At 64.8% G+C, this 20865-nt stretch overlaps 1 protein-coding gene and 1 long non-coding RNA gene across 6 annotated transcripts; one reads left to right on the top strand and one right to left on the bottom strand.

Annotated features, from left to right (window-relative positions):
* Nucleotides 1-58: 58 nt before the first annotated feature.
* Nucleotides 59-20518, bottom strand: SAMD11 (sterile alpha motif domain containing 11). 5 transcript variants are annotated; one of them, XM_045063446.1, is made up of 14 exons: nt 19573-20516; nt 18329-18420; nt 14333-14514; nt 12958-13008; nt 9062-9186; nt 5784-5873; nt 5473-5607; nt 3403-3565; nt 2216-2331; nt 1933-1985; nt 1577-1848; nt 1018-1132; nt 563-673; nt 59-442 (listed from the first exon to the last, which is right to left on the bottom strand). In XM_045063446.1, the coding sequence occupies exons 1-14, from the start codon at nt 20087-20089 to the stop codon at nt 197-199; spliced, it is 2268 nt and encodes a 755-aa protein (XP_044919381.1). In that variant the 5' UTR covers nt 20090-20516; the 3' UTR covers nt 59-196. The 5 variants fall into 5 exon arrangements, 4 of the variants coding, with proteins under 4 accessions (XP_044919381.1, XP_044919379.1, XP_044919380.1 ...); XM_045063444.1 differs by having other exon boundaries at nt 1008-1132; nt 1352-1848; nt 1933-2011; nt 19573-20512; XM_045063445.1 differs by having other exon boundaries at nt 1008-1132; nt 1933-2011; nt 19573-20511.
* Nucleotides 5871-11988, top strand: LOC123387285. Its single transcript, XR_006601606.1, has 3 exons — nt 5871-7190; nt 8810-9210; nt 9631-11988. It is a non-coding gene; the product is annotated as an uncharacterized LOC123387285 (long non-coding RNA).
* Nucleotides 20519-20865: the final 347 nt, after the last annotated feature.

Raw genomic sequence — 20865 nt, 5'->3', positions numbered from 1 at the left:
AGGCTTGTCTGCACCTGGCTCTGTGACCACCCCCAGAAAATTTTGGAAACTTTTCCTCTTAACTCACATTTTCCTTTAAAAAAATTCTTTGTGTTTTTGCATCCAAATCAAAAAGAAAGCAAGCTGTGGGGTGGGTCTTTTGCATCAGAGCTGCTGGCACTGGAGGGTTAGGGAGCAGGGTCGCTCACCCACCAGTTCAGCACAGAGGCTGGGGGGGCTCTGCAGGCCCTGGGAACAGAGCCACAGTTCCGTTCTCTTGCTTGGGAGAGGCTTGGCCAGCAGGGGGATGGCCCCCCACATAGGGGGAGGGGACCATTGTGGGGGACAGGGGCTGTTCCCCAGAGGTGAGCTCCCGCTCGGGGGCCCGCAGCGTTGGTGGCTGCAGCGGCAAAGCCACAGGGAAGCTGGCCATGTAGAAGACTCGGCCTAGGCGCTTGGCCACCTGTGGAGAGACGGGCCTGGGTGGGGGACTTCTGGACCCGTGGCTTGCAGCCACCAAGAGCCTCAGTGCAGCCAGGCCCCTTGTTGAGACTACAGCTCCCCCTCCCCCACAGGCACTCACCTGGGCCCGGATCTTGAGAGCAGGCCCTAGCTTCAGCCCCATGGTGGTCAGGAGGTGCTCCTCGGTCAGCAGGGGCAGGGTCTCCCCGTCAATCCCCTGTTCTCTGAATACCTGGGGTGGGGGGGATGTCAGGGCCTGAGTGCTGGGACCAGTTCCTGCCCACCCTGTTGGGTCCCTCCAGGCCCCCAAGGGCCAAGTGCCTGGGGTTGCCTCATGGCTCTCTGGAGAGAAGCTGCTGGTGTAGTTTGCTGGGGAAACGTGCAAACGAAAGGAAGGTCTTCCCGTTGGGAATATGCCTGTGCTGGACGCAGAAGCACGGACAAGGGGTGGGGGGTGGGGAGCCCATGCAACAGCACCCCTACCCTCCCCACACGAGGCTTCCGAGGAGGGGAGCTTTGGGGTGGGAAGGGGCACGGAGAAGGTGTGTGGCCCCTCCCGCCCTCACCGGTGCGTACTCTCCACAGCCAGCCAGTCCCCCCACAAAGCTGCAGACATCGTCCACTGTCCACTTGCTGAGGTCCTCGGGGGCTGTGGCCTCCTCCCCATCCATGAAGAGTCCCCCCATGGTGCCTGGGTTGGGGGGTGGTATTACTAGGACGATGGCCAGCTCTCTTCTCCCACTCAGGTCTATTGAGCTTGGCCCAAATTGTTCAGAGATGTCGGATTGATGACTAACAGGGACTTTTCCCCCCCTTCCCCATGGACGCCCTCGGTAAGACCCAGGTGCTGGTGGGGACTAACTTTCTTCCACCCCATGGAGGGATCTAAGGCTGGAGGGGGGGTGCCCACCTGTGTGAAAGTAGGGGCTGACGGCATAGGGTAAGCCCAGGGGCAGGGGAGGGGGCAGCATGGACCCTGAGAGAAGCCCCTTCCCCTCAGGGCTGGCCCCTCCAGTTGAGGCTTGGCCCCCAGCAGCCGCCATCTCAGGGTCCTCTCCTTCTGAATCCTTGGGGGGCTCGTCCTCAGAGCCATCTTGTGCCCAGAGCCCAGCCCCGGTGGTCTCCTTGGACTCACTGGAGTGGGTTGAGGCCGGGCTGGGGCCCCCCTTCCGAGGGGCGCGGCGGACAGGATCCCGGGGAGGGGTGGGCGGGCCGGGGCCCGGGGGCCCCTGGGGGGGCAGGGCCAGCAGCGGCGCGGAGCTGTGTCTCAGCACCAGCACGGCCCCGCGCCGCTGCAGCTCCTCCGCGCCCTCGGACGGGCGCAGGGCGGCTTCGGGTGCCAGCAGCTGCGGCCGGGGCGCGCTCTCCAGCTCCTTCTGACGCAGCAGCTCTGCGGACATCTCCAGCCTGGACCCAGGGGGAGCGGACAGTCGTGTGAGTCATGCAGCTCGGCAGCTCCGCCTTCGCCTCACCGGTCGCCCCCGCACTTACCGGGCCAGGTTCTGCTTCCGCAGGAGCTCCTGCTGCCGGGCGAGCATCTCCGCCTGGGCAGGGGGCAGGAACCCGTAACCTGGTGGGAGGGGGACAGACCACGAGGCCAGGTGGCCGAGTGGTCTAGGGCCGCCCAAGCCCACCTGGTCCGCCCTTGGCTTCAGCAGGGCGGGGGTGGGGGCGCGCTCGGGGACACGGGGCTCCCACTCCGACGGCCTCGTGGCAGGTTCCCTCACCGGCCCCTTAGGACACAAAGAGCTGGCACACCCCGCCCACTCCTCACCTGGGGTCTGGCAAAGGGCCGAGGGCACCCCCAGAAAGGGGGGCCTGAGGTGGGGGCCCAGGGTGATGTGCGGGGCATTCTGGGGCGACAGCAAGGGGGGCGGCTGCGACAGCTCCCTGTGGACGACAGGGCGGTAAAGTGCGCGCCGCAGGCCCCGGCCTGGTCCCCGCGAGCCCCCTCCGTTCCCGGAACTGCCCCGCGCCCCCGCCCCCGCCGCCTCCGCCTCTACTAATTGCCGGCCCCGCGGGCGGTCGATGCGGCTGCTCGTTACGACTCCGGGTCGTGCGCCGCCCCCGCCCCCGGCTGGCGGCGCCAATTAATCTCCGCGGCGGCGCGGAGGCGCTGACCCGGCGGGCGGCGGCGACTGCAGCGGTAATTACCGCGCGGGGCGCGCCGGGTCCCCGCCTCCCCGCCTGCGGTGGACCCTGTGCGGCTGGGGGGTGGGGGGCGCAATTAGCTGCAAATAGCGCTGGGGGGAGGAGGGCGGAGGGGGGCAGCGTTGTTGGGGGGCGTACCCTGGCGCCGGACAGGAGACCGGGGGGAGCTGCCCGACCCATTACGCCCCGTAACTCGCTCCCCCCTTGGCCTCCGCAGGTGGACCAGCCGGGCGCCCGCGCGCGCGGTTGGGGTGTGTGTGTGTGTGTTCCCTGTCCCAGCTCTCCGACTTAAGGTTTCCAGACCTCACCCTGCTCCCCTCTTCTGCCCCCCTCCGCACTGCGCTCTCCAGGAACTCCCCCAGTCTGTCGCCAGCCTCTCACCTGCCTGTTGGGGGAGCAAAGCCCTCAGCGGTCTCTAGGGCACCTGGATTCCGTGAGGCCCACGGCTGCTCCACAGAAAGGGCAGTCACCCTTAACACCCTGCCCAGAGGGGCAGTTACCCCCCCCCCCCCCATTCTCCTCCAGGAGTGTTCTGGGCCTCTGACCAGCTCAGTGGGTGTCAGGACCTTTCTGCAGGCCATGAACCCCGTGCCAGCCCCATACCTGGCGCCCTCTAGCCCCCCGGCAGCGTGTGGCCACGATGGGGAAGAGAACGCACGACTGAAGGCAGGTGACAAGGTAGTAGGGGCAGGCCGTGGATGTGACCTGCAGAAACCAGGTGCGAGGTTTCCGAAAGACCCGCCCCAGTTTTGTGTCCAAGAAACTAGCAAAGAGAAGATGGGGGCCTCTCTGATGTGGGCACCCCAGTACCTCTCTGAGAAGGAAGGGGTGCCCGCTGGCACGGTGCCCTCTCGGTGCTGAGCCAGGCCCTGCTTTCGACGCTGACCTGCCGTGGGTGAGGGCAGGTGGACTTCCAGGCCACTGGGGCTCCTCACAGCTGCCGCGCCCACCTCCTGCCGGACTCTGAGGAGATCTGGGAGTGGGGGAGGGGGTCCGTGGTGACCCAGAGGCCAGGCTACCCCAGGTCTCTGACAACCCAATCCTGTCGCGCGAAGGACACCGAGGAGACCAGAAGCCACTGAGAGCACACCCTTACAGTGCCCTTGCCTGTTGGTCATGGGAGCAGAAAGATGAACCGAAGGCCACGGGACTGGGGACCCAAACCCTTACAGTGCGACTAGCTTTGTGTGGTGCCAGGGATGGGGGTTGGGACGCACCCGCCTGTACCGGGGGTGGCAGGTAAGCCTTGAGAGGGATTTGGGGATTTCCATAACCAGAGTGCAGTGGGAGGGAGGGAAAGGCTCCGACGGCAGGGGTTCCGCGGCGCCTGAATGTCCATACGGACAGGAGCTCAGAGGTTAGGCCAGCAAGGCTGCAGGAGCCTTGAGGGGCGGGGTTGTGCAGAGACGCAAGACTGGGGCGCAGGCTCGCCCCCTGGGGAAGGGGTTTCCAACCTGTACTGACAGTGCCCCGCCACCCCCCTTCTGGGTCACACGCAGTGCACGCTCCAGGCGCCTAGCATTCTGCTCCCCATCCGGGTCCCCCGTGCAGCTCAGGGCCGGGCCTCCGAGTCCCCCCTTCCCGCAGCCCCCCCCTCCCCCCCCCCCCCGTCTGTGCAGGCTCCGCCGACACCGCCGCCGCCTGTTTATAAATTAATTACCCGAAAAGCGGAGGTGGGTCCTGCCCGGGCCGGGTGCCAGCCCGCAGAGCCCAGCCGGCGCGGCCGCCTGCATCGATCCCAGCGGGGCCCCTCGCCCCCGCGCCCGCCCGGCGGCCTCGGTTATTTACAGTCGGCTCCGCGGGCGGGGGCGGCGGCGCAGGGCCGTGATTGACAGCCCGGCTCCCGGCGCTGCTCCCCGGTGGCCGGCGCCCCCTCCCCCGCGCAGGCCAGCCGAGCGGGCCCCAGGCAGGGCAGGGAAAGCAATTAAAAAGGAAGATTTTTAAATTATTAACATTTGGTGAATTATTCAGGCTCTCGGTGCCTGACTGCCCTGGGGGACAGTGCCTTGTGTAAGGAGAAGAAATCCTGCCCCCTTTCCCAGCACTCCTCACCCAACTCCAGCCAGAAAAGCCAAGTTGGGGGCAGCACCGTGGGCTGGGGTCTGCAGGCTAGGGTGCAGCTGGTCAGCTGGTGGGTGGTGAGGTGTGTCGGTGAGAGGCAGGAAGAACAGAGCGAGCACAGGGTGGGGAACTGGGGGGGGGCAGGGACTGCGCCCCCACCCCCGGGGCTCTGCTGAGCACCAGCCAGCTACGTCCTGCTGGCCACAGCCTAGCCGCTCCCCATCCTGCCTTCTGGATGTCCTAGCCCGACTGCCTCCCTCTTCCTGGCGCCTTCCACACAGAGGCCCAGGCTGTCCCCAGGTGAGGTGTCCCGCACACTCTCACGCACTACCCCGAGGGCCCCTACAGTAGGAAGGGCTGCAGCACACCGGCCGGGGCACGGGGCACGAGGAGGTGCTGTGAGCACTGGAGAGGGGGCAGGCCTGGCTCGTTCCCCACCTTCTACTCTCACGGGGGCTCATCCCAGACTCAGTCTCCTCATCTGTGGATGTGGGTGACTGTGCTGGCATGTCACACGGAGGGCTGGCCCTGCTGCAGAGTCTGTGGGAGATGGCGGGGTGGGCTGCAGGGGTATGCAGGTGGGGGGTCCCCCAGATCTTCTCAAACAAGTGGGTGCTGGGCAGAGGGAGGGGGGAATCTCCCTTCAGTGCTCACCCACAAGGCTAATGGCAGATCCGCATCCAGACCCGGTCTCGTCGTCAGCAGCCCCAGACCCCAGGGCCTCTTGCCAGGCTGAGCAGAGGCCTCCAGGGATGGCCGGAGCCCAGCACGCACGGGCAGACACGGTAAGGGATGGTGCTGTAGGGTGGGGGCACGTACCGTGGCTGGGGAGGCCCAGGTGGTAGAGACGCTGGGGGTCCTCAAGTGTGCCGGCTCCACTCAGGGCCGACATAAGCCTGCGGTAGTGGTCCTCAGGGGCCATGCTGGGCCCTGGTTCTGGCAGCAACAGAGTCTCTGTTGGGAAGAAGGTGAGGGGTTGAGGGGTTCTCCAGGTGCTGCTGCACAAAAGGCAAGACCTCCCCTCTTAGAACCTGCTGCTGGGCCAATTCTGCCCTGCACGGGGTCTGAGTCACCCCTCTCTCCTCCGTGGCCTGTCCGCCCCCCGCCCCACCTCCAAGCTGAGCTTCCACCTTGGGGTGACTTGCTCCGCGCCTTCTTCTCCAATGGGCAGTCGCCGCTGCTGTGGGGGGAGCGGCCCAGCCTCTTGCCCGACAGGTCACCTGTTGGGGAGGGTAGAGTGAGTCCTTTCACGCATCTCCAGGCTTGGAGGGGATGGAAGGCTGGGCGGTCCAGGGGCCAAGAGGGACCCAGTCCAGGTCTCAGTCCCAGCCAGCCCCAGCTCAGCCCAGTATCTAACCCATCATGGCCCAGGTGCCCTTGGATCCCAGACAACTCAAAACCTTTTGCAGTCCAGGGTCCCAGGCCTTCAGCCAAAGGACATGTTGCCAGGGTTTGGAGAGGTCAAGGGACGGTTCTGATCCTGGATTTTGGGGTATGTATGTATGTGATGAAGGATCTGTGGCAGTAGAGTCAGGCGGCAACTCAGGAGTCCACAGGCACCCTGTTGCCCCTGCCCAGCCAGACTGGTCTGTGCAAACTCTCAGGTCCTCCTGATCATTCTGCCAAAGAGGAGCCGAAGGTTTGGTTTAGCCTGGAAGTCACCTTCCCTCCCAGGGGTGAGGACCCCAGCCTCTGTCCACTCAGGGAGGTTGCTAGGCAGGCCCCCGAGATTAGGCACACCTGCCACACCCACTCCTGGGCACCTCCACCTCGGTCACACGCCTCCCCGCCTTGGAAGGCCCGAGCCGGCACTCTGGTCTTGCCTGTCGCACACCTGCCCGCCTGCCTGCTGGGCTGTGAGCAGTGAAGGCACAAGAACACTCATCTTGTATACAGCCGGGCCACAGTAGTTGGGGGGGGCAACTCTCCCATGTCCTCCCTCCAAATTATATTCATCTGTTTCCCCAAATCAGCCCCTCTCCAGCCCAGCCCCCGATCCCTCCTTCCTGAGCTCAAGGCCTGGGATGGGGTGTCTGATGGACAGCCCAGCAGATGTCCTGGTCTCCGGGGTCCACCACAGTGCTGGCCTCCGGGCTTGAGCCCGTGGTCTCACCCCCTCTCCAACCTGAGGAGGCTGCCTGGGTGGGGGTGGGTGAGGGCTACCCCCGCTGTGAACCAGGCCTGCCGGGACACCTCAGCAAGGCAGGCTTCCCAGAGCCTAATTCCCAGAGCCTAATTCCTTTCTCTTATTCCCTTAATCTGTCATTTTTATCAGGCCGGGGAAGTGCGGCAGCAGCGAGAGGCCAATCAATCCCCACTTTACAGCTGACAGAATGGTGCTAATAACTTATCGATCTCGGCCACCTCGGCAGCCCAAGCCCAGGCCTTGCCCCGAGAGGGACGAGGACCTTACTGCTTGGCGGAAGGGCTCCTACCTCAGTGACCTGGCAGGACAGGGAGCCACGCACCCAGCAGAAGGGCCCCTTGAGGAAGCCACAGCTGGCCCCCAACAGCTTGGGGGCATCGGGGCCCAGCTGGTAGGAGAGCCACACCATCCCACTGGTGGGGGGGCTCTGGAGGGGGATTGGGGCTGGGTCCACACCCGCTGCCCAGGCCCCTTCCTGCACACCCCCGATCCAGCACTCTGACTTCCCGGAGTCCCATTCCCTTCCTCCACAGTGGGAACTCCCCCTTGCCTTGCTGCGGGGCAGGGGTGGATGGTGGGGGGTGGGCCCCGCTCTGATGGGAGAGGAGGGAGAAGGAGGACCCCCCCCCCCGTGAGACCCAGCCCCGTGGCCGCAGTGAGGTGCTGCCAGGGTAAGCTGGGGGCTTCCCTAGTCCTTGATAAGGGTCACACTCACTCACAGACACGGACGCACAGTCCTAAAACGCCAGCATGGACCCAGGGGGAGCCCCTCACAGTCCTGCATGGCCCTTCCTGTCCAGGGTCCGTTCCTGTGGGAACAGGGACTGACAGGTGGCTCCTGGGGAAGCAAGAGGAGGGGACAGCAGGCAAATGTCCCCACCCAAGGGCCGACAGGAACAAGTGGAAGCCAGTGGGGGACGACAGCCCCAAGGAGACACAGTACACACATGTGACAGTTCACGCACAGCGCCCGTGACCCCTGGCGTGCCTGCGCGCCTGCCCTGCACTGCGGCATAAAGGAGAGGGGAACACCCAGACAGAGAGTGCCCTGGGTGCCTGGGCCACACCACGGCCCCAAGCACACAGCCCCGGCAGGGAGCAGGGCACACGTGCCTGCTTGCACGCCTGCACACTCGTGCCCGTGTACTGCGAGGTCTCCCTGTGTGCGGGCAGCAGGGGGAGGGCCTGCTGGCTCAGAATGTCTCAATCACTGTGGGGCTCCTGTGGCTCCAGCCAATCGATGGGGCAATTAGATTTTATCAGCTGCCTGCTCTGCCGCCTCGAAGGCCTCCAACGAGGCTCCAGAAGCAGCCCCCTCACATCCACCCCACAAAGGCCTTCCCAGACACAGGTGTGCCTGGGGGCACTAGTGGGGATGACCATCTCCTGCCCAGCTTTTCTGAGAGCCACTGCTGGAGACTTTCCTGCCCTGGGGCTGCAGGGCTGCAGGGGCCCCTGCCTGCTGCTCTGACAGTCCGCACGCAGCCATGCCCCATTCTCTGCAGCACAGCTGCACCACCAAGTCTTCTCCCGCTTGCTGCTCTGGGGAGGGCTTGGGTCCCCCAGCTGCCCTCTCGTCCCAAGCTCCTACTGCCCCCAGGAGCTGTCCTTCCGAGATGACCCTCTGAGATGACCACGGGAGCTCCTGGGCCAGCACTCTCCCTCCCCCCCTTGCAGAGGTCCAGATGGCAGCCCCCCATCTCTTGGGCCATGATGGTCCCCTTTCCTCTAGGAGCCTGAGCTCTGTGGGGCTGGCGGATGCTCTCATGCACACAGCCTGTCCCTGCCTTCAACTGAGCCATTCAAGAGCTGCATTTCCGAGCCTGTGGGAGTGTCCTGTTCCCACAGGAACGGACCCTGGACAGGAAGGGCCATGCAGGACTGTGAGGGGCTCCCCCTGGGTCCATGCTGGCGTCTTAGGACTGTGCGTCTGTGTCTGTGAGTGAGTGTGGCCCTTATCAAGGACTAGGGAAGCCCCAGCTTACCCTGTCCCTGCTTCTGCTCCTGCAGGAAAGGGGTGGCAGTGGCCTTGACCCCTTCAAGCCCACCCCAGAAGTAGCCACGGTGGGACCACTGCCTTGGCCTCCTGTCTGCCTGGCTGGCCTGGATTCGCACAATTACCATCCCATGGAGCCCCAGGGGACAGCCGGCCTCCCTGGCTGTTGGCCAAGGCTGCTGGGGGTGGCGGACGGCAGGGCAGGCTGTCCTTGGGCTCAGCCACAGCGGCCCAGGCAGCCGTGGCCTCTGCCCCCCGCTCCTCACCTGTGGCCCCCAGGCCTAGCTCCACACCAGCTCTTTGGAATTCACAGCGGCTCTGGTGCTCGGGCATAACGAGGTGGCGGCTGCGATGGACGCTGGATAGGAGGGCGGGCAGGTCGCTGTCCTGGCTGCGGGGGAGCAAGACAGCGAAGGTGAGACCCCAGGAGGCTGCGGGCCCAGCCGCGGGCCCGACACGTGCCTGACTGAGCTCAAGCACGTGCCCGTGCAGGGCCAGAGAACAGTCTGGAAGTGTGCACCCTGTGTGGTCTGCGGCAGCGCACACACAGGCGTCCCCACCACAGGTCCTGAGGGGAACAGGCAGTGGGTGTGACCGAGGCAGGTCTCACCCAGGACCAGGACCTGTCAGGTGTCTGCAGGGCACGGGGCCCTCCGCTCAGGCCCCGCCGCAACTCCCAGGGAGGGTGTGTGCCGGGACCGGCAGCCCAGCTCCGTCTCGCCACGCTTGCCCCACAGCGACCGTGGCCGTCACCCGACGAGGGGGTGTCTGCTCATGAGGAGCCGTGACGGGAGAGGATGCCACTGTCACACGTGCCTCTGGCATTTCCTCCCAGGCCGGCCGCTTCATCAAGGAAGTCACACGCGCTCTTTCAAGGAAGGCCGGCAACCACCCACAGACCCTCTCTTCCAACGCGGAAACCCAGGTTCCGACCACAGCCCTGCAGCCAGTGAGATGTGAGCACACACGCAGGGACACACGCACCCTCACGCAAGGGCCACGAGAGCGTGCGGCCACACGTGCACGCCGACACGCAGCCCTGGTGTGCTCGGGGCTCTCCCTCCCCCGGAGGCTCCCAGCTAAGAGCCTCAGCCACCGGGCTCGTGTGGGCCTGGAACAAACGTGCGCTTAACTCCTTGGTTCTGCTCAAGCGGCTCGAGCTTACGCCGGAGTCCCAGAGAAAGGGCAGAGCAAGCAAATGTCAGTGGGACCGTGGGCGACCAGCCCCTACTCCGTCTGCTCCTGGGGCTCTTGGCATAGAGAAGGGGCCCCTGCCTCAGAACAGAGGCAGCCTGGAGCGGCAGAAGTCAAGATGGAGGAGAGGAGGGGCAGGGATGGCCCTGGCACTGCCCCGCCCCCGCCCCCTTGCTCCCCGGCCCACCTGTGTCAGGGCAGCCTTCCCGCTGGGCCGCTGCAAGGGGAGCCTCCACGGAGTGACCTGGGAACCGAGCCTAAACCTCGTTAAATAGCCCCCAGCCCCCCTGGCCTGGGTGGCTGCAGCTAATCCAGGCTGGCCCCTAAGCAGATCAGTTTCAGCCCCAAAGACTCCGGGGCTGGGCTCCAGAGCTTCTGGGAGACCCAGAGGCGGGTCCTCTCCCCGCCCCCACCCTTGTCCCAGGAGGGCAGGTCGGGTGGGAGTAAGTACTTTATGGGATTAATGGCGGCAATGCTCATCCCTTATCATCCTCATCAGAGCGAGGGTGTTGAGAAGTGCTGTCCTCAGCACTAGGGAGGGGTGGGCGGTGGCTGGACGCTGCTCCGAGATCTCCTGTGAGGGGATCCAATTCTGGTGTCCCCAGGACTCCCACAGGGAGTGGACCAACTCCCCGAGACAAGAGGTGAGGAGGGGTCCCATCCGTTGGTTCCCCATGAACCCCTCGTCCAGCGCCCACACAGCGCCCGGACGGCACCCCTCCCTTGCCGCCCCCACCCGGCCATCAGCTCTGTCACTCACCGGCCAGCCAGGCACTTGGGTGGTGCCGTGGCAACATGGAGGTGAGGCCTGGTGGGAATCAGGACACCGCCACTCACCACATCCCTGCTCTCTGCCTTGAGGGTTTGCCCCACGGGCCCCAAGACAGCCTTGCCTGCCTCTGGAACACACGTTCTGGCCACTCAGTGAACAAACGATCAGGTTTTAGATAAAGAAACACCAGGCGGAAAACACACAAACTCTGCCTTGGGTGTCCCAAGTCTGGGCTCCTGCGGCCATAGAAACACTGTCTGCCCTGGCTGTGCACGAGGGCCCAAGCCCGGGAGGCTCTGTGGCAGCGGGTGATGGGGAGAGCCCGCGTGACCGAAGCGGCTGCGTGCCGGAGGCTGTGCGCCAGAAGGTTGAGGGAGAAGGGTCTGGCCCCTCCGGCCCCTCTCCCCCAGAGGGGCGTCCTGGCCTCCTGCAGGCTCCCTCAGCTGACCGTCCTACTGTTCAGTGCCTGCCCATGTCCCAGCCGGCGCAGGGGCCTCAGGAGGGCAGGGGCCAGGTCTCCTGCCAGCTGCTGGGGGTGCTCCGGCGCTGAAGCAGGAGCTCCAAGCGGGCCACTGGGCCAGTGGATGGAACTCATGGACAGATGGAGGGACAGACAGATGAAGACTGATGGATGGTGGGAGAGGGACAAACGGAGTGAAACATGATGACAGCTGGACAGACGGCACTACTGAGTGGACGGACGCAGGGACAGACAGGATGGGCATAGCAGAGAGAGAAGTGGACAGGGCCTCGAGAACAGACGGCCGACGAGAGAGGAAGGACAGACGGAGAGGCCAAGCTGCCGGCTGCAGCCCTCCTTGGCCCAACGTTGAGGGACCCCCTCCGCAGCAGGGGAGAAAACAGGCTGGAAGACCTGCCCCAACTACAGTCTCCTCTCGGGTAAACGCCAGAAAAGCATCCCAACCATCCCCAGGCCTGTGCGGACTGAAGGGGCCCCACGCCCTCGGACTTGGCTCCGTCCCGGGGCACCTCCGTCTGGGCTCCTGGGACCTTCTATCACCTTACAAGGCCGGGGGGTGCTCAGGAGGCGGGAAGGGTCACGTAGGACTGGAGGGGCCTCCTGGGGTTCGCTAGAAGCTTCACCGACATATTCACCCTGTGGCTGCCCAAGCAAAACGCTCATAAAATGCCGTCCATGTTCATCACGGGTCATGAAAATGCTCAGTTGCGCCGGCAACTTCAAAGAGAGGTGGAAGTAAGTTGAAAGATGTGTTCGTTGTACTTTGGCTCTAGGACTTCGCTGTTCTCAGAGACGTATATAATAATACGTACGGCGCAGAGCCAGGCTGGGGGTGTGGAGGACAAGCTCCCACCTTGGGGACTGGCCCCTCAGTTTTGGCTGAGGAAACCGGGCCTGTGCTGGGTGCCCGCTGCCTCCTTGGTTGGGCCCTTCCTCTGCCCTCCCTGTGGTTAAGACCTGACCCCATAGACCAGGAGCCACAGCCTGGGCTCTACCCACAGACTGACCATCTTTGGCTCGTTTGGAATCTAGAACTTGGGTCTCCCCAATGCCCCCCCAACCTCCTCTTCAGGTCCCCTCATTTTTATCTCCTTGGTTCTGTAGTCCCCTGCCCTCCATCGTGCTGCCACAGCCTGAACCACGGCCTCCTGGGGCAAACCTCCAACCTCCCGGGCTGGGCCTCCAGAAGGACCCCATGGAAACACACACTCTGTCACCCCTCTGCTCAAGAACTTCGGTCGGCCCCTCACTGCCTGGAGCACCCCGTCCCATAGGCTCGGCTCCCAAAGTCCTCTAGCAATTGATGGGGCCAGACCTGCCACCCCCCACCCCCCCACATTCCCTTCCCTTGCTCCAACACATCTTCGCAGACAAATTCTGTCCCTACTGAATGTCTCTGCACTAGGAGACCCCATGCACACATCACCATTCTCGTCTCCTGGTGGGTCTTTGCGAGGGTGGGAGGGGGAGGTCATGGCGTCCTCTTTGGGCAGACCGACTCAAATGGCCAGTCCCGTGCAGGCAGGTGGTGCCCAGAACCCGCACTTTCACTGCTGTCAGGGCCTGGGCACCAACAGACAGACACAGCACAGAGTATGGAGGGGAGGAGGGATGGTGGCTGGAGAGATTGAGAAGCAGGCTCAAGGGAACAACAAGGCGCCGTCCAGCCCACGCACAGTGTGTGGGGATCAGCCTGGCCCGGGCCCGGACCCTACCTGCAGGACGTCTCTCGGAAGGAGATGTTCACGTCCCAATGGGTGTGGACTCTGCAAGGAGAGAAACAGAGGGTCAGACTGGCCTCCAGGGTCTGGTACCCGAATAGCAGGGCTTGTGGATGGCATAGCCCTCATCTGCCCCAGAGCACCGGCCCCCAGGGAACTGGGCTGGCTTGGATCTGTCTCTGCTGCCCTCCTGTACCAGCTCCACCAGCCGGTGGCTGCCGCCAGGGCAGAACCATGGGGCAGGAGCCAACACCTGGTCTCAGCAGACAAAGGAATCCGGAGGATAGACTGGAGGCCGCCACAGCTCTCCTTCTTGGGGCAGCGAACCCAGAAGAGTGGCCACACTGGGCTCTGGGTGAGGGCCGCAGCCTCTCCCGCCCATCAGCCACCAACTGAACCAAATTCCGTGTGTTTGGAGCAGCTCCACCAGGCTGGACCGGTCAGGGAGCAAGGCCCAGGGCTGCTACCGGCAGCCGTGGTCCAGGGGCCGTCCCAGTGGGCATGGCTTCCTGGGTCCCAGCTGCTGCCAGTGGGCCTCCTGCCTCACACCGTAGGTAGGAGGGTGGCCGGCCCGAGAGGTCCAGTAAGGACACAGCTCTGCCCTGGGCCTGTCCCCTCCCTCACAGCACTGTTCCCGGAAAGACCCTCAGGCTGAGGGATGGCGGCCGAAGACTGCGGGTGTGTCACCTCGGCAAGCGTGAGCATGAGGCCTGGGAAGCGGGGGTGTTGGGGGTTAGGGAGGGTTCTTTTAGGGCAGGAGAAATTGGAACATGCTCAGAGACTAGGTGAGAAGAGAAAAAGGCGGAAACTCGAGGTGAGCAACACGCGCCGGCAGGACAGACAAACGAGTGGGCAGACCACGGAGGTGGTGGGATGAAGAGTGGACAGAGGGAGGTGTCTCTGCCGGGGAGGAGACCGTGGGAGCCTGGAAGGGACAGTGGAGAGCCAGGAGGGCCACCGCCTGTCAAGAAGAATGAGCACCTGAGTTTTAGGGGCTGGTCCTGGGGTGGGGGGGCTGCTCAGATCCTTTCTCTGCCTGGCTGTGGTGGTGCCTGGCCCTCCGTTCCCGGGTCTCCCCGACCCTCCTCCTGGAGCCTCTGGCCCTTCCTAGAGCCCCCTCCCTTCCCCACATGGAGCCACATCGACCCCCTCCCTCCAGGTGGGGGCAGGGTGGGTTCTCCCCAAGGCTTCCTGGCATCCAGGGTTCAGGCTCTCTCAGCTTCAGCAGATACCAAGACCTGACAAGCTAAGCTCAAGCCCTGTCCCCGGGGCAAAAGGCCCTCACCCTGGCCTGGCCTGGCCTTCAGCCACCCAGACATGCCCAACCAGAGTCCATGGGCCCTCCCACCCTGGTCGCTAGTAAAGGTACCTTCTCTTCATGATACAGACATGTGGGGTGTCCTCCTGTTTCAAGCCCGGCCGCCGCCCACAGGCTGGGCCACTCCCATCGCTGTCACCATCACTGGGTGAGAAGCTGGGGGTCAGCTCCTTCTTTAGGACCCTTGCAGTGGGGAGCGCAACTGTCCTCTTGTCCGCCAGCCGCCCCCGGTTCTGGGCACGGAGGGAAGAGAGGAAGGTTAGGCTGAGCCGGGGCCCTCAAGCTGCTGGGAGGCCTCCACCCCAGGCCCACCCCTCAGGCAGGTGCACGCCACAGAAGCCCTCAGAGCAGCCACTCAGATCAAAGAGGCACCACAGCTGGCCCTGCCACAGGGCTTCTAGCCTGCAGGACAGGCCCAAGGGTCCACGGAGTCCCAGTGAGCAGAGAGGTGAGGCCTGGGTCTGCCCCGGCCCCCGTGCCAGCAGGGGGGCAGAGTGAGGGCTGTAGGCACTGGCCGGGCTCCTCGTGACTCTTCTGTGTCCAGATTCTGCACTCCAGCCTGGCTCCCTCCCCAGGCTATCAGCCTGAGTGTGGGGATGCCCACTTGGAGGCAGACCCCTGCTTTCCCCGGCTCCAGGGAGCCCCAAGGGGCCACGTTTGCACAACACAGTACATCGGCGTTCTGCCGCGTGTTCAGCGTGCAGCTGCCTCCGTGTGCGTGTGTCCGCTGAGCTATCCCACACAGCTCCTGCCTGAACCCCCAACAAACGCCAAGTCCTTTCTCTGCTCTGCTAGTGCCATGCGGGGGCTCCAGGGGTGGTTCGAAGCCCGAGTCTGGGGCCTGATCCCGCTGGCCCCTTGCAAACTGCGGGCCTGGGGCTCACAGGTCACTTGCTGAGGAGCCCTTCCCAGCCTAGACCCTTTGTCCCATGGGCCCCGAGGGAGCCCACCTTCTGGGTCAGAAACAGCGACTCGGTTTCTTCCATGACACCCACGTCTTCCCTCCCCACGCGCATGTGGGGAGTATGTGGAGCTGATGCGTGTGCCGTGTGTGGGGGTCAGAGCAGGAAGGCAGGCCCTGTGCACAGACACGGGGGCACTCCCTACCGAGCCTGTCCCTGCTCAGAGCACGTGCACACACCAGACAAGGTCACCACACACCGCAGCTCCCTCCAGGGTCTTTGGGCCCCGCTGCCCCAGAGGACGAGGAAGAATTATTGATTATTTTCTGGTGTGCAGGAAACTTTTTCTTCTTTAATAAGGAGTTGCTGTTTCACGGAGGTGACAGGGCCTTGGGACCATCTAATTCTTTCTCATCTTTTCAGTCACCTGGGGACCCATGGACACCCTCTTTTCTGTTGCCAGGACAACGACCAATGTCCCCTGGACCAATGTCCCCCTGGACCAATGTCCCCTGGACCAATGTCCCCTGGACCAATGTCCCCCTGGACCAATGCCACCCTGGACCAATGTCACCCTGGATCTAAAGGACAGCTGTGCGGCCATTCTAGTCCTGCTCTCCAGAATAAAGAAGGGTTTTTCTTTTCAGATCGAGCCTACCCCAGCTCCAGATTTGGGCAGTGTTCCCAAGAGGGCCAGGGAGCCCTAGTCTTCTCTCTTCGCTAGGTCTGAGGACCACAATTACCCCCTCTCCAGGTCCCCCCTCCAGACTCTCCGAGCCACAGTCTCCCCCATACTTGCCCTCCGTGTTCCTCTCTGCAACACTCAGTGAGATACACCGGATGGCATTGGGGTCAGGTGGGGTGAGGTGGGGCAATGGAGCCTGAGGGTTGGCCTGGAAGATGAGATGGCCTGCTTTGTGGCCCCTTCGGAGATTCTGGCCTGGGCCCTGTGCTCTAACAGCAGTAGAGAGAGTAGGCAAAGCTGCAAGCAGAAGGGCCTGTCTGGTCCCCGCGCCCCCTCTGTGCCAGCCAGCAGGCTCCAAGGGGAATGTTTTTAACATTCTGCCCTGCCCGAAGTGTGCACAGCTGGGAAGTCCCACTCAGCTCTGCCCTTCTCTAGCCTGTTGTGGCCCAAGCACCAGGACCTCCTCTCCTGCCTTTCTGTTTTAATTAAGCTACCGTCTTCAGAAAAAAAAGGAAATGTATTTCCCTCTGCTTCTCATCTGTGAGACAGTGAGAAGGAGGGAGCCACTTAGGATGAGGCCAGACCACCTATGCTGGCCTGTGGCGGCTCTCGGAGGTGCTCCTGTGGGAGGGAAGCGGAGGAAGAAGGACCAGGATGGGCAGCCCTAACCCTGATCAAGGACAGGGAGCACACTTTCCTCCCACGCACCCCCAGAACCTCAACCCCTCATCCCCGCGCAGCAGCACATAGATTTGAAAGCACAGGCTCCCCAGAATGCAAGGGTGGGCACAGGAAAGCCACATTGCCCGGCTGTGACCCCTGCATCATAGGCACACCTCTACTGTGCCCCCGAGGTGTCTGTGACCATGAGGAGTGTATGTACCTCTGGGCCTGGCTGTGGGGGATGGAGGAAGACAATCTCTATGTGGCAAACGTGGGGCCGTAAAGTCAGGAGGGACTGTGGCGCTCCTTCCTAAGCGAGGGGTACCGGGATGGGCCTGGAAGGGATCCGGTTCAGGAGAGGCAGGCCCAGGTCTGAGGCATCCCTCATACAGGGCAGGGACCGGGGACCCCCAGACCACAGGCAGTCCAAGCCTGCGGCCTCATCCCTGCCTGAACTTTCCACCCCTCCCCAGTCCAAGCAACGTCCTGGGGAAGTCGATACTGGGCTCAGGCCACCTGAACCAACACTCCTCTGAAAGACCTCTGGAGGGGGTGGGTTGAGACAGGCTGGGCCCCTCCAGTCTGAACAGAAACCCCAGGCTACCCTTGAGGGTGCCCAGAAGACTCTTCTCCAGTACCAGCTGCTCAAAAAGGTGGGTTAAGTGGAGAGGGAGATTGGCGTTTTGCCCCAGGCAGGTACCATGCTAGGGTGGGAGGTGGGCTGCCTGTGCGTACACACTCTGGTGACAAGTCCACGGCATGGTGTGTGGGGTGGGTACACCCTGAGGCATGGCTGTAGCGCCCTTGCGTGTCTGATCTGGTGTCTGTCTTCACAGCTGTGTCTGGGGCTTCCCAGTCTGCCCAGGCTACGCGCCTCCAGGGTCCACGAGGAAACCAAAGCGTCCCTTCGTCCTTCCTACTTCCAGTCCGAAGTAAAGAAGCTCAAGTGGGTGTCTTGGGTCCTTTCTCACCCCTTTCTGTGTGAGGGTGCTGCCGATGGCGTCAGGGAGAGCAGCACAATGCCAGCCACCCCCAGGAGCCGGAGCCCTAACTGGCTCTCCCCTAGCAGCTCAAAGTACTTCAGGGGCAGGCCCGGAACCCCAATCTCTGCTGCTCCCCTAGGCCAAAGAGGGGGCCGATATACGTCTACACTGGGTTCGGAGTCCTGGATCAGCCTCCATCTCCAGTTCTTGCCACCAAAGGCCCACACTGCTCAGATTCTGCCCCCATCTGGGTTATACCCTCACTCAGACTCTCCTGGGTATCCAGGGCTTTGCCCAGCAGGGTTCTAGCTCTTGGCATCCCAGATGGTAACCCATGTTAACCACATCCAAGCTGTGACCACCCCAGAATGCACACCCAGGCCTGCCAACAGTGTCACATCCCAGGACAAGTGTTACCTTAGGATCAGCCCCTCTCCCAAGCCGGGCCAGCTGACCCAGTGACAACACCCCTCCCCACAAGGACCTGTGACAGGGTAAGGTCCCTAGGCTACACTTGGATGGCACTGTCCAGGGAGGAGACCTTTACAGCCTAGACTGTCCCCAGGACATCAGGAGAAGCAGCTCCAAGGCTCCCAAGAGAGGCTCCAAGATAGGCAGCCATCAGACCCCGCATCTGAAGATAGGCCTCCTCCAGGGTTCCCACCCAAAGCAAAGTCTCCCTATTTGCCCTTGGGGGCTCACTCCTGCACACCGGCAGGGCTGAGGTTAGGGCTCTGGATCGTAGAAAACAGGCACAAGCTCCATAGGGGAGAAGGAAGACCCTCAAAGCCCCAACTTTTCTCCCACATCTCACCACCGGGGAGGATATTCGGCAGCCTGGACAATCGCAGATCGGAGGGTGAACTTGCAGAATCCCTTTGGACATAAGCGTCTTCAGACTTTTTCCTGGGAAGAGAGCCAAGGCAGGACCGATGAGAGAGCAGCGCTGGGGCCAGGGGAAGCCGGCGCACGCGGGCGCAATTTCGGGGCACAGTAAGCTGCAAGGCCGGTTCCCCTTCCTGGCACGTGTACGAACATCCAACTTCCGAACCCGCTACCTGGCCCTGCCGCCCACCCTACCCTCGCGGACGCCGCGGGGATCTGCAGAGCCCAGAAACTCAAAATCCGGGCCAGCGCCCTCCCCTGACCCAGGGCGGCATCCTTCCCGCCCCCCGCGTCCCTCCTCCCGCGCTCTGCCCTCTCCAAGCCGATCCGGGGGAACTGGGAACCCGGCCGGGGAAGGTCGAGCCTGCGCGCAGGTGAGCGGCGCCGCGGGGTCCTGAGCTGCCTGAGCCCGCAGCGGGAAGAGGGCGGCCACAGCAGAGCCGCGAACCCAAAAGCCCAGCGCGACTGGGTCCCTAACTTTCTAACGACCCCCATCGCCACCCCCGCCCCTGACGCTCCCTGAGTTTCCCCCGCTTGCCTGCTCGGGCGCCCGCACATCGCGCCTCGGAGCCAGAATCTCCTCCAAGCAGGCTGCTCACAGCCCAGCCGCGCTCCAGCTCCGCGCGCGCCCCCGCCCCGACGCGCGCCCCCGACGGCGACACCCCCACACCTTCCCCTTCCGTCCAGCAGCTCGCACCCGCACCCCGGCCGCCTGCGTGCTCCTCTACTCCCGCTAGAACCTGGTGGCTCCCCGACCCCGGAGGGAAGTTGAGTCCCGCGCAGCCGGCCTCCCGCAGGCTCCCGAGTTCCCGTCAACTTCCCCTGGGCGGCAAAGCTCAGGAATCCCGCAAAGACCTTCCGAGTGGGAGGAGGGGCCGGCTCGGGGGCCGCGGGGAGCCCAGAGCACCGCGGCTGCAGCTGGGGTAACGGCGGAGGCCGAGGGCGCTCTGGTCGGGTCCACCAAGGCGACCGCGCTGGGGGCGGGGGGTGGGGGGCGGGGGGGGGGAGTGTCCCTGCGGCAGCCCCAGAGTCGCAGCGCCCTCTCTGGGCGGAGATGGTCTCCCCGGTGGCAGAACGAGGGGGTCCGGACCCAAGGATCCTTGGGGAGCCGAGGGGAGGGACCGTAGCGGCCTGCGCCCCCCCGCCCCCCGCGCGCCCGCCCCGCGGCCGCACCTTTGTGGCGGATGCTGCGCTTCCAGTCCTTGGCCGTCTCCCGGCCGCTGACGAACTGGAACTCGTTGGGTGTGAGCCACTCCCCGCGGTGGCGGATGGACGGACCCTTGCTGCCTTGGCAGAGTTTGCGCACGTAGAGCAGCGCGCGGTTGGCGCCGCACTCCACCTCGATGCACGGCTCGCCGTTGTCCAGAAGCGGCTGGAAATCCGGCGCTGAGGCCGCGGCGGACGAGAAGCGCTCGAGGGCCAGAGGGTCCCGGGGCAGGTGAAGGTGCGCGGCGGCCTCGTGCAGGCTCAGGTAGGCGCGCGGGGAGCGGAGCGGGGGAGCCAACAGCGCCTCGTAGCCGGCGGTCGCGGCGGGGAGCGAGGCGGCCGGGGGCAGGGCGGCCGCCGCCGGCAGCGGTGTCAGGTAGCCTGGGAGCGGCGGCAGCGGCAGTGCGGCCAGGGTCGGATGGAAGGTGGCCAGGGCCAGGGCCAGGTCTTCGCGGCCTGGGAGCTCCTTCTTGACCGCCGGCATGGCGGGCCGGTGGCCCCGTAGCCCGGCTCTCCGCCGCCGGCGCAACTTGTTCGGGCCCGGGCCGGAGTTGGGTCTCGGGGGCTGGGGGCCCAGGGACCTCCCGGCCGCGCGCCCGCCGCACCCGCTACTGCGCCCCGGCACCTGCAGCCGCGCCGCCCGCCGGGCCACCTCCGACCGCTTCTCGGCCGGCCGGCGGGGCCTTGGCCGCCCGAGACATGGTGCTGCCGGAGCTATCGATCCGCTATCGACCTGCTTCAGATCCTGGGCGCCAGGGCTCCACAGGGCGCCGGGCCACCTGCGCCCGCGCCCCCTGCGCCCGCGCCCCCTGGGGCGACCCCGCGCGCGGCTCGCTGGTCCACCGGCGGGGCCCAGCCGGACAGTGGAGTCCAGAAGTCTCCGGCCCCGAGCCCCGCCCCGCCCGGGGGGTCCCAGGCCCCCGCCCCGCCGGCCCGCCGCTCCGCCGCCCCGGCCGCGCACCCGTGTCCACTGGCGCGCGCCCGCCCGGCTGGGACTTGGGAGACTCCCGCCGCCGCCGCCGCCTCCGCCGCCGCCGCCACAACTTGGCCCATTTAAACGGCCCCGGCGCGGCGGGCGGGCGGGCGCGGGCTCCAGCAGGGGGTGCGTGACGGCCGACTGGGCGCCCACGGCTGGCGGCGGGGGCAGCGGGACAGAGCTGCACCCCTGCCCTGTTTCCGAGCGGGTGAGGGTGTGGGATGGGGCGTCTGGGAGCGAGGAGCTGCGCGCACCCGCCGCGCCATGGTCGAGGGAGTCGCTGG

The sequence above is a fragment of the Mustela putorius genome, unplaced genomic scaffold (assembly GCF_011764305.1).
Source record: "Mustela putorius furo isolate JIRA1106 unplaced genomic scaffold, ASM1176430v1.1 tig00003853_pilon_pilon_pilon, whole genome shotgun sequence".
NCBI classification, from domain to species: Eukaryota; Metazoa; Chordata; class Mammalia; order Carnivora; family Mustelidae; genus Mustela; species Mustela putorius.
Note: the sequence above shows the minus strand (reverse complement) of the source record. Positions and strands in the feature narration are given on the sequence as shown.